Raw genomic sequence first — 16356 nt, 5'->3', positions numbered from 1 at the left:
CCGTGATGTCAGAATTGATGTGAAATAGGCATGAGATGAATAAATATGGTGAAAGAACAGTGATACTTGAGGAATAAAAACAAAAATTCCTAGGAGTAGAAAAAGAAGGGAGAGTCTAAGCAATTTTCATACAAGGAGAAAGGGATGCGAGCGAAGGTTTTCAGATTGCGAAGGACTGTAATTGACAAATGGAAGGAAGGATGCTCCACACCCACTGGATCCAGTCAGCCTGGCAAGAAGCAGCTGTTATACTGGATCCCAGGCTTCTGGGCACCCGTCAATTACTTTGTGGTCACAGATCAGATTCATTCACTTCTCTGCCTCAAACTTTCCAACTTTGAACAGTTTTGACAGACCAAATCCAGTGTTCATCTCTGTTGTCACTGAGACCTGCAGTGAAGGGCAAATGGGACTACCTCTGTCTTTGGTTCAATAGGGCATCATCCTGGTACAACTTTGTGGGAGAAAAGTGTCAAGCCTCTGGTTAGACCTGGCACTGAAAGCCTCGCATCACATCAGCAGCATCACACGGTTGGCGAAGTTTTAACCTAACTAACCATCTGAGTTGAGGTCTGTTTGAGAACAGCAACTTTTCCTTAACTCAATCTAACAACTCCTTATTGAGAAACCATAATAGGCCTGGCCTTCTGGGGCAATCAATCCCTGACCTATGGCTCTCAGAGCCCAAGAAGGGGAGATGTGTACAGAAAATTCAACTGTGGTCTGTGATGGTAAATGCAATCAACAAGACTGACCACAGTACACAGTCATTGCCTTAGGAATCAATGCACTCCATGTTCATGAGGTGGATGGTTAGGAAGCGGAGGGCCGTGTCCTCACAAAGGCCAAGGATGTGGATACAGAATCACTGTGGTGTTGCTCCTGTTGTGCTTGAAACCATCCAGTATCAGAGCCACACTCGAAATCAGTGAGTCCAGAGCTAGCATAAGCCTCAGACAGCCGAGGTACACTTGGCAGACCCTTCTGAGCAACCTCCTACCTGATGCAGGGATTGGCTCTGTTGAGTCATCAACTCATTAGCAATAAATGTATTAACCTAGACCTGAAATAAACCAACATATATTTAATGACTGAGTTAGCAGAAATCTCTGTCAAGAGAATTTCTGCTTCTTCTATCTCCAGACAGAGCTTCACATGTAGCATAGTACCTACTTGCTTCCATACGAACCCTCCTCCTTGTCTCTGAGCCCAGTTTTTCTTATTCTGATTCAACACTGCTTTTATCCCTCTTTATTTTGAAACTACACACAGTCATATGATCTTTCTATTTATACCAAGTAAAAATAATTCATTTAAACTTAAATCTAATATGGTTTATTAATTTGATTATGCAACATTTCAAACATCCCTGCCGAAACAGATATACATGTATCAACAATATAGATCTATTTTAACGAGGTAAATATTTTGCCATGTGTGCATCAGCTCTTTCTCTAAAATAAATAAATTGGTGCATATATAACAAACAAATGGCCTGCAACCCAACCGTCATGCTTCCAATATTTCCGTCTTTTTTCTACCCTACACCCTTGGGCTCACCTTTGTTGCTCTCTTAGAACACTGTGAGACTGTTGTGAATCTTTCAATTCAATATTAATTAATCTCATTAATTAGTCTACTTGGTGTTCTAGGTTGGAAATTATCCAAAGAAGAACAAAATTTCAAGTGATTTGCTCTATTTTATATTCATTTAAGGACCTACTGCTACTTATCTTTTCAAGGCAAAAGAAATCTATTAAATGGAATTATTTATACTAGAACTTATGTTTATTTCGAATAATTTCTTTTCTTATCTTTCTCAAATATACTTTGCCAGTCCTTTCTTAGAAGAATGCCTTTTTCACTCAAAGGGCCTGCATTCGAAGAAAAATCCACTTTATCCACTTAAAAATCTAAGTTCATTGCCTTACAAATAACAACTTCCATCTTAAATTCATAGAGTGTAACTTTTGAACTAGAGTTCTGATGAGTTTTTAATATGAAGAATAAACCCCTAACAAATGCAGAGTGAAGAGATTCAGGATATATTATAGTTTTCAAAGGTAGGACTAACTTTAACCACTTGTTATTTATTGATAACAATGAAAAAATACCTGGGCTCCACCCCATGAGGTTGGTGACTATCAGGGATAGAGGATGGCCTATAGCCAAAGGGCACTGAAGCAAGCCTCCTAAAGTCTTGTTACAGAAAGCATCACCTCCCCAGGCTAACACATGGGTGGGATGAGCTACATCTTCAAGCAGGGAGCACATTCCCCTCTGATCCGGAAAGCTGGAGGTTAGGTTAAGGTGCAAAACAATTTTCCCCACAGATGGAACTTCGGTCATTCCACTCTGTCCTTCTCACAGTCTAAACTGCACTGGAATCACCTGGTCATCTTGTTAAAATGCAGATTCTATTGGGTGAGGGCTGAAAAACCATATTTCTATCAAGATCTGTCAAGTGATGCTGCTGGTCCATTGGCCACCTGCTGATTAGCAGGACCCATAGCAGTCTAGGTCCTTTCTTTTGTAGAGAAAATGGGAAAGAGAGGAGTAGAAAGATAAGATGTGTGAGAAGATGAAACCACAAAAATAGAAAAGAAAGCAAAAGGTCATGGGGGGAGAGTGAAAGAGAGACAAAAAAAAAAAGAAACCAGAAAATGTGATAATATGGCCCTCCCAACATCTCTTCCTCCTAAGTGCCCCCATCAGGGGGGACATGAAGTCCCTATATGGTCCCACCTACCAACCCAGGGGTTTCGGTGCTTGGTGTAGGGTAGTCTGAGAGCTTTCCTGATCAGACCAGCTCTTTCTCTGGCCACAGGCCATGAGATCTGAGATGACCCTCAGCCAGAGCCACAAAAGTCAGTCCGTTTCCTCAGATTTCTGAGCCAGTACAGGAAAAATGAATATCAGAAGCCAGTTCACAGAAGGTAAAGGCCGGGCTGATTCTTAGTTACAACCATGCCAGTTCAGTTCAGTTCAGTTCAGTTCAGTGGCTCAGTCATGTCTGACTCTTTGCAACCCCATGAATTGCAGAATGCCGGGCCTCCCTGTCCATCACCATCTCCCGGAGTTCACTCAGACCCACGTCCATCGAGTCCGTGATGCCATCCAGCCATCTCATCCTCTGTTGTCCCCTTCTCCTCCTGCCCCCAATCCCTCCCAGCATCAGAGTCTTTTCCCATGAGTCAGCTCTTCACATGAGGTAGCCAAAGTACTGGAGTTTCAGCTTTAGCATCATTCCTTCCAAAGAAATCCCAGGGCTGATCTCCTTCAGAATGGACTGGTTGGATCTCCTTGCAGTCCAAGGGACTCTCAAGAGTCTTCTCCAACACCACAATTCAAAAGCATCAATTCTTCGGCGCTCAGCCTTCTTCACAGTCCAACTCCAAGCCAGGCTTCAGCAATACGTGAACTGTGAACTTCCTGATGTTCAAGCTGGTTTTAGAAAAGGCAGAGGAACCAGAGATCAAATTGCCAACATCCACTGGATGATGGAAAAAGCAAGAGAGTTCCAGAAAAAAACCATGCCAGAGGCCCAGCTAAATCCTCCCCTTCTCAGTGTAGTTGGATTCCCAAGTACCTAGACTGATTTGAATTGATTCTCTAGAGTTTGTAGAAATAAAGAAAGAAGGGAGAATATAGGGGGGAATGGAGAGAGAAGAGAGAAATGAGGAGAAAAATATTTAATGATAGATGAAAAAATAAAGAACAGATGGATAGAAGAAAAGAGGGAGAAATAGATGATGAGAGTGAAGCCAAAGTAAGATAGAAGAAAAAAACACCCTCCAGGAGGAAAGATGCCCATGGCTGAGCAGGGACCCAGTGGTCATGGGCCAGATGAGCCTTGACAAAGGGCACCATTGCAGAGGAAGCTATTAGCCATGGTCGCCTGACAGGAGAGGGTACATCAGCCTGGCTTTCATAGAGTCAGCCCACTCTTCCCACCAAATGGAACTGAGAGGGAGAAGAGACAAAGTCAGGGCAGGCTGGTAGCCTGAGAAAGATAACTGGTCAAAGTCTGTGACAGAGCCCCAGGAAGACCTAACAGATGTCCAGGTAGGCAGTGATGGAGCTGGAGCCCTGACATCTACCTGGAATACTGTCAGAGCTTTAGACTGCCCACCCATGGACCTCTCCTGCCCACCAAGCATGCTCACAGACCACAACCTCGGAGCAGGAGAGTAGATAGAGCCCACGCCTCTCCCCAACCTGGTCCAGAGGCCCTCATGAAACTCAGAGCTCACATTACCCTATAGATAAGAATTCTGATCCACAAGCACTGCCTCACAAAATTCTTGTCTGAATCCAAGAATCACAGTAGATTGATATGTGTTAGTCGATTTATTCTCAGGGAAAAGTAGAAAATAAACATTACTGGGAATTCCCTGGTGGTCCAGTGGTTAAGAATCTGCCTGCCAATTCAGGGGACAAGGGTTTGATCCCTTGTCTGGGAAGATCCCACATGCCAGGGAGCAACTAAGTTCATGTGTGACACAACTACTGAGCCTGTGAGTTAGAGCTCCCAAGCTGCAACTACTGAGCCCACATGCCACCACTTACGAAAGCCATGCTTTGCAAGGAAGAGTAGCCCCTGCTCATAGCAACCAGAGAAAACCCATGCAGTGATGAAGACCCAGTGCAGCCAAAAATTAATAAATAAAATAATCAAAAAATAAATAAGTTAATAATAAAAATAAAATAAACGTTACTGAACTTTGCCACTGATCACTGATCTGTTGTATTGCTCACTTCAATGCTCTTCTATGACACTCAGCATCCTAAGATTCTGGCCATTTCCTGATTTAGTTGGACTAAACTTGCAAACACATCTTCTAAGTCCTATGAATGTTCAGTATCAAGCTTTGTCAAGCCACCTGGTTTCCCAATGGACTGATGTAATCCATGCTTGTTCACATCTTATAGGAGATGAACCCCTTTTTCTCACCTTTTTTTTCAGTGATATCTCTTCCACTGCATTTCAAATGAGGACATTTACTCTGCACATCAAAAGAGTGTGTGTCCTGAGACGTAGGGCACCACTTGGCAAGAGATGGCAATAATTTTGCCTTCATTTAAGACACAGTCCTATATTTCATTTAAATAAAATCCTTTTAGAGTGTATTTTACAGTTCTGAGTACTGTAATTTATTTGGTTAGTTTCAAACAGAAATCTAATTTAGCCATGGAAGCAAACACTCATCGATAAATGTTAATGTGAAACATATCACCAGGTGAAAGGGACTTGATCTGCTGCTGCAAGATCAGGCCACACGGAAAGCATAGGGAGGTAGGAGACCTCTAGGAGCAAAGACCAGCCCCCAGCTAACAGCCTGCAGGGCCGCAGTCCTACACCCACAAGGAAGTAAGTGGGCATGTATACAGAAGAGTCAGCAAGGAAATTCTAACTGCTACCATCTGAAAGACCTGCTTGCAAGGCTGGCCCATTCCCAAGACTCATGATAAAGGTGGCTCACTGTGCCTAATGTTTTTAAAGTAACTGAAAATATAACTCATAATTATCAAGTAGTAAGACTGCTGTCAATGCCAGTTGTGTACAATGGGCCCAGAGTAGGAGGTTAATTCACTTAACCCATGATAATGAATGCTGAAGATGCAAGGATAAGCCCCTTTCCTAAAGGAACTGAAAATGCTAAGACAGGAGAAACACCTACACTAGACCTTCAAGGACCAAGGGCTACAAGCTGGAAAAAAGGGCTACTGAGAAGTACAGAGCAGAGAGCTCAAGAAAGGCAACCTGCCAGAAGATAGAGTCCACTCATTCAATAATTCAGCAAACACTGACCAACTTTCTGCTCAGACTCAGGCACCATGAAGTGCTGGGGGCACAGGCAGGGTAGGCCAGGTCTCTATTTACACAAGTTCAGGAATGGGAGGCAGGCTACTTCACCAGTCTTTTCTGTGTGATACGATGCATAGGTCTGAGGGATCCTTCTGTCCTCACCTGTATGGTCTAGTATTAACAGTGTCACCATTCTTGACCCTACTTCCACAGGGCACTTGATCATTAAACAGACTGATAGAAGGTGATGTTTAGATGTGGTTCCCCTAGAACCTGATTCACTGAACAAGAAGAATTTTCACTTTCTCAATCAAATAGAGTTGAAGGTGGCAAAAACATAAACCTTAATTCATACAACTAAGAATAAGCAGGCACCCTGAAGGCTCAGACAGGAAAGAATCTGCCTGCAATGCAGGAGATAAGGGTTTGATTTCTGGGTCAGGAAGATCCTCTGGAGAAAGGAATGGGTACCCACTCCAGTATTCTTGCCTGGGAAATCCCATGGACAGAGGAGCCTGGCGGGCTACAGTCCATGGGCTTCAAAGAGTTGCACATGACTGAGAGAATAAGCACAATCATTAGTTACCTAATTTTGAAAAATAATATGCAATTTTGAATCAATTTTCTCTTTATAAGTAGGTCCTTCATTTAACTTTAACTTATTCTTTAAAAAAAAAAAAACTTTTTCTTTCATATTGGAGTATAGCCAATTAGCAATGTTGTGATAGTTTCAGGTGGACAGCAAAGGGACTCAGCCATGGATATACACGTATCCTTTCTCCCCTAAACTGCCCTCTCATCCAGGCTGCCACATAATATTCAGCAAAATTCCCTGTGCTATACAGTTAAACCTGCTTACTCTTAAATAATACCTTAGACCACCTGACCTGCCTCTTGAGAAATCTGTAAGTAGGTCAGGAAGCAATAGTTAGAACTAGACATGGAACAGCAGACTGGTTCCAAATAAGAAAAGGAGTACGTCAAGGCTGTATATTGTCACCCTGATTATTTAACTTATATGCAGAGTACATCATGAGAAACGCTGGGCTGGATGAAGCACAAGCTGGAATCAAGATTGCTGGGAGAAATATCAATAACCTCAGATATGCAGATGATACCACCCTTATGGCAGAAAGTGAAGAAGAACTAAAGGGCCTCTTGATGAAGTGAAAGTGGAGAGTGAAAAAGTTGGCTTAAAGTTCAACATTCAAAAAACTAAGATTATGGCATCCAGTCCCATCACTTCATGGCAAATAGATGGGGAAACAGTGACAGACTTCATTTTGGGGGGCTCTAAAATCACTACAAGTGGTGACTGCAGCCATGAAAATAAAAGATGCTTACTCCTTGGAAAAGTTATGACCAACCTAGACTGCATATTAAAAAGCAGAGACATTACTTTGCCAACAAAGGTCCATCTAGTCAAGGCTATGGTTTTTCCAGTAGTCATGTGTAGATGTGAGAGATGGACTATAAAGAAAGCAGAGTGCTGAAGAATTGATGCTTCTGAACTGTGGTGTTGGAGAAGAGTCTTGAGAGTCCCTTGGACTGCAAGGAGATCCAACCAGTCCATCCTAAAGGAGATGAGTTCTGGGTGTTCATTGGAAAGACTGATGTTGAAGCTGAAACTCCAATATTTTGGCCACCTGATGAGAAGAGCTGACTCACTTGAAAAGACCCTGATGCTGGGAAAGATTGAAGGTGTGAGGATAAGGGGTCAACAGAGGATGTGATGGTTGGATGCCATCACCAACTCAATGAACATGAGTTTGAGTAAACTCCAGAAGTTGGTGATGGACAGGGAGACCTGGCGTGCTGCAGTCAATGGGGTTGCATAGAGTTGGACACGACTGAGTGACTGAACTGAACTGACTCTGGTTTGGACTTGGTGCTCTTAGAATTAGCACAACACCAAAATCACTGCAGAGGTTGATTGCAGCCATGAAATTAAAAGATGCTTACTCTTTGGAAGCAAAGTTATGACCGACCTAGATAGCATATTCAAAAGCAGAGACGTTACTTTGCCCACTAAGGTCCGTCTAGTCAAGGCTATGGTTTTTCCAGTGGTCATGTATGGATGTGAGAGTTGGACTGTGAAGAAGGCTGAGTGCCAAAGAATTGATGCTTTTGAACTGTGGTGTTGGAGAAGACTCTTGAGAGTCCCTTGGACTGCAAGGAGATCCAACCAGTCCATTCTGAAGGAGATCAGCCCTGGGATTTCTTTGGAAGGAATGATGCTAAAGCTGAAGCTCCAGTACTTTGGCCACCTCATGCGAAGAGTAGACGCATGGGAAAAGACTCTGATGCTGGGAGGGATTGGGGACAGGAGGAGAAGGGGACGACAGAGGATGAGATGGCTGGATGGCATCACTGACTCGATGGACAGGAGTTTGGGTGAACTCTGGGATTTGGTAATGGACAGGGAGGCCTGGCGTGCTGCAGTTCATGGGGTTGCAAAGAGTCGGACACGACTGAGTTACTGAATTAAACTGAACTGAATAACTGCTTCCAATCATATACATGGCAACTGCTTGTTTGGAAACTTTGTCAGGCAGCCCTAAAGGCACTCACAATTTCCTTCCCATTTTATTCTTTTAATTAGTGTTAGATAATTAACTAGTTCTTCTTGATTCAATTTACATCAACATTTACTGACAAACTTAATAATAAGTGCTCCAGAGACAAAAAATTAAGTAGACCACAATCTATTAGGTCTTAACATAACATTAGTGTCTAAGGAAACTCAAACGAGGGCAATTTGTTACCCAACACATATTAGCATTTTGTTGCCTATTAGCCTTATTGATACTAGGTTTTTAGCTGACATTTTTCCTCTTACCGTGACAATTCAGAAAAAAAAAAATTAAGTTACACAACATTCTTAGACTAAGTTAAATGGAAGACACACTGTATATTTTTTAATTGTGGTAAAATATATATAATATACCATTTAGCCCTTAGACGTTTTGAAATGCACAACTCTAGACATTAACATCCACACTGCTGTGCAACCATGACCACCACCCATTTCCAGAACTTTTCATCTTCTCAAACTGAAACCCTGTCCCCATTGAACACTAACAGTTCATTCCTTGCTCCTCCGAATTCCTAAATTACATTTTTAATAAAAAGGAAAAAAGTAATTTTGTCTCCATTTGACAAATCTTCAGGCCGCACACCCCCACCCCGCCCATTGGTTGCCCCACCACCCAGTTGCAAACCCTGGGCGGATCTTTACAACACTCTTCTTTGGAAGCTTTTCACTTGAAGCAAACTGTGATTTAAAGATATGAAACCCTAACTATGTAGTCGATTACATATATTTTAAAATTCCAAAAGTTAAGCAAACAAAACTTAATTCTTCTAAAAGGAGCATGAGCATGTGATCAGAATAGAAACTATGTCACTGATGTAAATTAAAGTAGTTATGATTCAAAGAATCCTAACCATATATTGTCCATAAATTACAAGGAGCCACATGGTACTCAGGGTCCTGTTGGAGAAGGAATTCAACACATGCCTCAAGAAGTCCTCCACAGAAAGACTCTCCATTACATCAATTTTTAAATGTTCTGAGTCTTTTAGAAATTTCAATTTATCAGAGGACATAGAAAAACATAAATATGCTTTAATTAAAAAAATGCTCAGGCAATACAAACTACTATGCCTGATATTAAGCAAAAATAAAGTGAGCTGCATGTGATTTTTTTAAACCTTAGACTACACACTGTTTAAAGAAATAATGGGAAGACATTCCCCTTACATTGTTTTACTTTTTACTTATTTCATAAATTCTACGTAGACAGTATATTCTAAAATGTCACCTGTGCCTTACATTCAGTGGGAATATTTTTGAGTAATTTAGGAGGCTCTGTTTCTGTAGTTGACCTGATAGATGGGCAGCAAAATGTTGTACCTGGCATAGTTCATACTCTGACAGACTGCTTTTCAATAGATGCACATACCCAGATGCTTTCCTCTCGTCGATATTGCTTCCAGTTCCTCCCGCCATCACTGAACATCAGGAGGTAGCTGGTCACCCAGTCGGAGCTCCCGTATCCTCCCTGGGTGGCCACAGCTGTGACCTCCATTCTCTCTCCAAGGTCAATCTGCAGCCACTGGTATTTATTTGACACAAGAGGAGACCAGCCACCAGCTCCTTTTTGTGGGGAATAGAAAAAAGAAAAATGATAAAGATGGAGAAATTTTGAAATTTTTATTAACCTGGAAGAATAGCATCATAAATGAAATTTATAAAAATCATAGTTTCACATTCTTCCTTATATATGTTATAATATAATATAATTATAAGATAATATAATGCCTCATAATTACACACACTTATACAAACAAAAAATAAAAACACAAGTTAAGTGTAAATGAATGAAGCTTATATTAACTGGATTGTCCGTAACCCCTGACTCTTTGTGGTTTGGGGGTCCCACTAAGTGAAAGTGCTTAATATAACAAGTGGACAACAGGCCATCACATCAGTGCTTGGAACTAGTGTCTTTATTGGCTTTAATGCATGACTTGCCCTCTGTTGGCCGTAAGGAAAATACCCAGACCATGGCAGAACTAGAAAATCTTAATTTTGGATTCTTAACATGAGGAACTACAGTGTTGAGTACTGGGATAACAAAGATGTTTATGGTATAGCCCTGCACTCAAGGTGCTCACAGACTCATAATAGAGAGAATAACTTGAGAACAATTCAAAGAATAACTTGAAAGGCAACATGGGAGTGGTGAAGATGAAACTAATTTCTGTGCAGGGGAGCGAGGGTTCTGAACAGGCAGGAGGTAGGATGAATGAGAATCCAGAGGAGGCTAACGATAAGGAGTTTCTCGCATATTGATAAAAATAGGTGCAGAGTAGAAATTACCGGGCTTTGTTTTTGCCAGTGCCTGTAAGAAACCAATGAATTACAGATTTCTGAGAATGTATTATTGGTTTATTTTGTTCTTCCATTTATTAGAAAGATGAGTTTTGAATTTGGGCTTAGATATCATATTATAATATGTCTTGTTCATTTAAATTATTATGCAATATAAAATTGGGAAATAGATCTGAAATGAAATCTAGAAGTGATATTTTGCTAATTATCCATGTCTAAAAAACAATGTCATGTAAACAACCCCTAACATGAAAAAAGTAGCTTTAAAAGTTTTTTCCCATTATTCTTACACCTAATTTGAGACTCTCATAATAAAGCCTGATACTGTAGGCAACATTTATTATCTTCTTATTAAGGGCAGTTATTAACATCCACACCCTGTTTACTAAAACTGTTATGACTCAGTGCACATCAGGAGATGTGTAACATGGTTACAGGACAGCTCAAAGAGAAATGGAAGTGGGGTACTTACATCAGTGTGTGGAGCCGTCACCAGCAAGTCACCAGCAAGTGGGCACATCTATTGCTTCACTATGTCCTCTGTTAATTGCACTGCATGTATAACCCTTAGTTAAGTCTGAAGCTTACAGATTCTTTCTGTGACTTCCTCATTTCCTGTAGTAAATCTTTGTTCCAATATTATAAATTTTCCTCTCACTGTGTCACAAGCACAATATCTTTTCCTTTGATCCAGAATCTTAAATATGCCACATTTTTGGTTGTTCTGTAATACATTTTTTAACTTTCTATGTTGAAATAATTTCAGATTTACCAAAGAGTTGCAAAGATGGGTAGGGAATTCCTGTCTCCTAACGTTAATTTCTGACATCACCATGGCACTTTACTCAAACCTAAGCTATTAGCACTGGTACAAGGTTAAGGAAATGATCAACTTTATTTTGATGTCTCTGGTTTTTCTACTAACTCACTTTTCTGTTCCAGGATCCAGTGTTGCATTTAGTCACTGTGTCTCCTTAGAGTTCTACAACCTGTGAAAGTTTCTCAGTCTTTCTTTGCCTTTAATTACAGGACTGATTATCACCCAACACCACTTCTATTCATTTGTGCAAAGGTCCCAATTAGTATCTGATGAATGAGAAGTCCCTCTGAGTTCTAGCTGAGGGCTAACTAATAGTCCCAAGTAACATTACTTGGCAATTGCCTGTAATTTTGTAACCAAAATAAGTCAAATATTAGGAGTTGGCATTTAGCTGTCACTTTAACTTAGAGGTTCTATTTACAAAATTTTTTTGAATCCTTTTGAATCTCTGAGAAACTATTAAATGTCCTGTATTCTGACTTATATTAGTATCAGAGGATGTACTGATGATACACTTCTTAAAAAACTTCACAATCTTTCTGTGTCATCTTTAATCTCTTTTGAAGTCAGGAAGTAACATTAACATGTAATGAGTACCACATGTACAGAAGCACAACAGACCAAAAAGTATCAGCATGTTTCCAGCATGTTGCCTTGGGACCAGCCTCTCTCACAGATACATCTATATCTCTGTCAACCAGTCTTCAACATCTGCAGGTAATCGACCTTGAACACTTCATATCCCTTACCTGTGGTGAGGAGGTGCTACTGGTATGCAAATTAAGCTATTTGATTAAGTAGGTACTCTGCTAAAGTAATGAAACTGCAGAATCCCCCGTGCCATGGGGCAATTCATTTCAGTTAGATAACACAGCCACGGGGTAATCCCCAGATACCTGCTGGGTGATGATGTGAGTTACTGTGCTTTTGCTCATTCACATGGTCCACAGAGGTGACTGCCTCTTTTTCTAATGACTGAAAAAAGTGAGAAATGCACAAATATAACCTGAACACTGTTAGGGAGCACCAAGCAATCTAACTGACCAGTAGAGCTGAACCACTGTTCTGCAATAAATGAGATAAACGAGAGAAAATGAAGTAGCCAAAACTTCTCACAAGCATAGGATGTGCTAAGGACCTTGCCAGATGTTCCAAGTGTTACTTGACACACACCCTGCTAGTAAGACAGGTGATACAGTCTCTGCTTTGCAAAGAAGAAACAACCATTTTAGGTTCTGATGAGGGTGTTTTATTAAAGCTTAGCTCCCTTTTCATTCTCTACCCCTTCGAAGAACACATCTCTGTGATTTGTCAGCTGTTCAGCACTGTTTGTTTATTGATAGCCAGACTGAATTTAATATTGCTATACTGGCAGACATGGACTTCACAGGTGGTTCAGTGGTGAAGAATCCACCTGCCAATGCAGGAGGCTCGGGTTCAATCCCTGGGTCTGGAAGATCCTCTGGAGAAGGAAATGGCAACCCACTCCAGCATTCTTGCCTGGGAAATCCCATGGACAGAGAAGCCTGGCAGGCTATAGTCCATGCGGTCCCAGAGAGTTGAACAAGATTCAGGGGCTAAAATAGCAAACAATTGGCAGATATATTGGAAGGTTTGTCTCCACTTATTCCTGTGTGACTTCTTCCCCCACCTTTGGTCGGCTCAGACACAGGCAGTGACTTGTGTCTTTGGAGGAGAGGAAAGGTTGAACAGGAAACTCTCAGCTGGGGCCTTAATTATCCTGGTCACCGACCACAAAGACAATGACCCCTGCTCCTGGTGACCATGGGGCACGAACTGTCATAAAGATTGTCAGCTTTGTGCGGAGAGGGAAATTACCCAGAGCTGAAAAGAAAAATAATTTGATGCCTTCCTCAACTTTCAACAAGATTCAGAGCAGAGAGATACCCAAGGGACCAATGTCAAATGGGTTAATTTGAAGTGAAGAGACCCACCCATCTCCAGGGCATCTATATGTCAAGTAAGTAAATGGCTAAATTGAAACTGTCACCAAGGAAAGTTTCCCTTTAAGATCTCCATTACATTGTCTCAAATGGATCTTATCAAGCTCTGTGTGTTTTTTTCCTCACTTAAATGCATCGTAATTCACAGAAGAGGCTTCCCTGGTGACTCAGATGGACCCGGGATTGATCTCTGGGTCATGAAGATTCCCTGGAGAAGGGAATGACTACCCACTTCAGTGTTCTTGCCTGGAGAATTCCATGGACACAGGAGCCTGGTGGGCTATGGTTTTTCCAGTAGTCACGTATGGATGTGAGAACTGGACCATAACGAAGGCTGAGTGCCGAAGAACTGATGCCTCTGAATTGTGGTGCTGGAGAAGACTCTTGAGAGTTCCTTGGCCTGCAAGGAGATCAAACCAGTCAATCCTAAAGGAAATCAACCCTGAATAGTCATTGGAAGGACTGATGCTGAAGCTGAAGCTCCAATACTTTGGACAGCTGATGTGAAAAGCCAACTCACTGGAGAAGGCCCTAATGCTGGGAAAGACTGAAGGCAAAAGGATAAGGTGAAAGTAGAGTATGAGATGGTTGGATAGCATTACTGATTCAATGGACACGAATCTGAGCAAACTCCGGGTGATAGTGAAGGCAAGAAGGCCTGGCGTACTGCAGTCCATGGGATCATAAAGAGTCAGACACAATTTAACAACTGAACAACAGCAGCAAATTCACAGGAGACATATTACTGATTCCAGGTGGGGCTGGGTGAGTAGGGAGAGGATGAGAGCAGCAGAAATGACAGATGTTCCAGGAAAGAGGGGCTGATGGGTGGGCAGGCTCTGGGAATGCTCTCTGACCTGCCTGCTCAGAGATCTCTGGGCTTTAAATACTGATGCTTTTGTCACAACCCCACCTACAGTGCTGAGGAAAATTTAAGCATATGCTCCAGCTCTGATTTCTTAAGAAGCAGTTTCAACTGTCTACATATACCATTCCTGACTATCAAGATGCAGAGAAAACACAGAAACTTTGCCTCTGGGACCTGTCTAGGTAACCTCTGATCCCCTTTCTGCTGTACTCCCAGAAATCTGCTAGCAGCCTGAGCAGGAGAGAACAGACCGTTTTCCAAAAAGTGCATCCATACAGTGGGGGAGGGGCGGAGGGGACTCACACAGCAGCCTAGTAAAACACATTCCTGTACTAAATGCAAACATACTCTGTAATGGCTTTGTAAGAAGATAATTCAAAATAAAATTTAAAAGTGTATACTAATTAATTTAAATGCCAGTAGTATTAAGGGGGGAAAAAACACAGTGTGACTGTTCACCTGTGACTCCCTGAAGTTCTGTCTGAAACATCCCAAGGGACAACTTTCAATGCCTGTGGCATTTAACATTCACTGCTGCAGCTCTTTCTGCATAAAATAAAGAAATATCCATTGCTACTGTGTGTTTTGTTTTGCTTCTCATATACACTAATGTTAGGTAGGGAGTTAGGCATTAGCAACAAGGGATGGCCTAGCCTAAAGGGATGCAAGCTGATCTCTAAATCTCACCCCAGACATGCCCAGGAAAGCTCAGAGATATGCTACAAAAATAACCACAGAGACTTTTCCAACTGCTGCACAAGCACTCAAGGCACATAATGGATACAAACTAACCACAGGGGCTTCCCCAACTCCAGCACACAGTGCCCCTGATGCACAGATGTGTCCTCCAGTGACCTCAGGCAGCCAGGGGCCCATTCAGTTCAGGTCAGTTCAGTTCAGTCGCTCAGTCATGTCCAGCTCTTTGTGACCCCATGAATCGCAGCACTCCAGGCCTCCCTGTCCATCACCAAATCCCAGAGTTCACTCAGACTCGCGTCCATCGAGTCCATGATGCCATCCAGACATCCTCTGTCGTCCCCTTCTCCTCCTGCCCCCAATCCCTCCCAGCATCAGAGTCTTTTCCAATGACTCAACTCTTCGCATGAGGTGGCCAAAGTACTGGAGTTTCAGCTTTAGCATCATTCCTTCCAAAGAAATCCCAGGGCTGATCTCCTTCAGAATGGACTGGTTGGATCTCCTTGCAGTCCAAGGGACTCTCAAGAGTCTTCTCCAACACCACAGATCAAAAGCATCAATTCTTTGGCACTCAGCCTTCTTCACAGTCCAACTCTCACATCCATACATGACCACAGGAAAAACCATAGCCTTGACTAGACGGACCTTAGTCGGCAAAGTAATGTCTCTGCTTTTGAATATACTATCTAGGTTGGTCATAACTTTTCTTCCAAGGAGTAAGTGTCTTTTAATTTCATGGCTGCAGTCACCATCTGCAGTGATTTTGGGGCCCCAAAAAATAAAATCTGACACTGTTTCCACTGTTTCCCCATCTATTTCCCATGAAGTGATGGGACCGGATGCCATGATCTTCGTTTTCTGAATGTTGAGCTTTAAGCCAACTTTTTCACTCTCCTCTTTTACTTTCATCAAGAGGCTTTTTAGTTCCTCTTCACTTTCTGCCATAAGGGTGGTGGTTCATAAATATTCTATACATATATCCATTTGATTATAACAGACTAAATTATGGGAAAGTCATGTGCAATAAAACCTACTGTTATGTAACTTGCAACTGTCAGCCAGCCTTGAGCATACATCTATTTGCATTCCTTTTCCTGATTGGTGGCTTGTACAAGCCCTACCTTGCACAAGGCAGAACCAAGAGGAGAAGATGGGAAGTATTAAAAAGGGAAAGTCGAGAGGGATCGTGGCCACTCCTTCAGGGTCAGGTACTCCCTCCTCTCAGGAGTGTACTGTTCATTGTCTAATAAAAGATCTGTCTGCTTGAGCTGTAACTGAGCTGTAAACCAGTCTGTTGTTTCA

At 41.9% G+C, this 16356-nt stretch overlaps 1 protein-coding gene across 1 annotated transcript in view; it reads right to left on the bottom strand.

Moving 5' to 3' along the window:
- LOC128052229 (contactin-associated protein-like 3) overlaps window positions 1–16356 on the bottom strand; it is a 187450-nt gene that overhangs the window by 161485 nt on the left and 9609 nt on the right. Inside the window, exon 2 of the mRNA XM_052644721.1 lies at window positions 9775–9968. Within this exon, the coding sequence (XP_052500681.1) occupies window positions 9775–9900 (126 nt within the window). The 5' untranslated portion in view covers window positions 9901–9968. The remainder of the gene's footprint in view (window positions 1–9774; window positions 9969–16356) is intronic.

The sequence above is a fragment of the Budorcas taxicolor genome, chromosome 8, assembly GCF_023091745.1.
Source record: "Budorcas taxicolor isolate Tak-1 chromosome 8, Takin1.1, whole genome shotgun sequence".
Classification (NCBI taxonomy): domain Eukaryota; kingdom Metazoa; phylum Chordata; class Mammalia; order Artiodactyla; family Bovidae; genus Budorcas; species Budorcas taxicolor.
The sequence above is the reverse complement of the archived record's forward strand: the minus strand, read 5'-3'. Positions and strand labels throughout refer to the sequence as shown.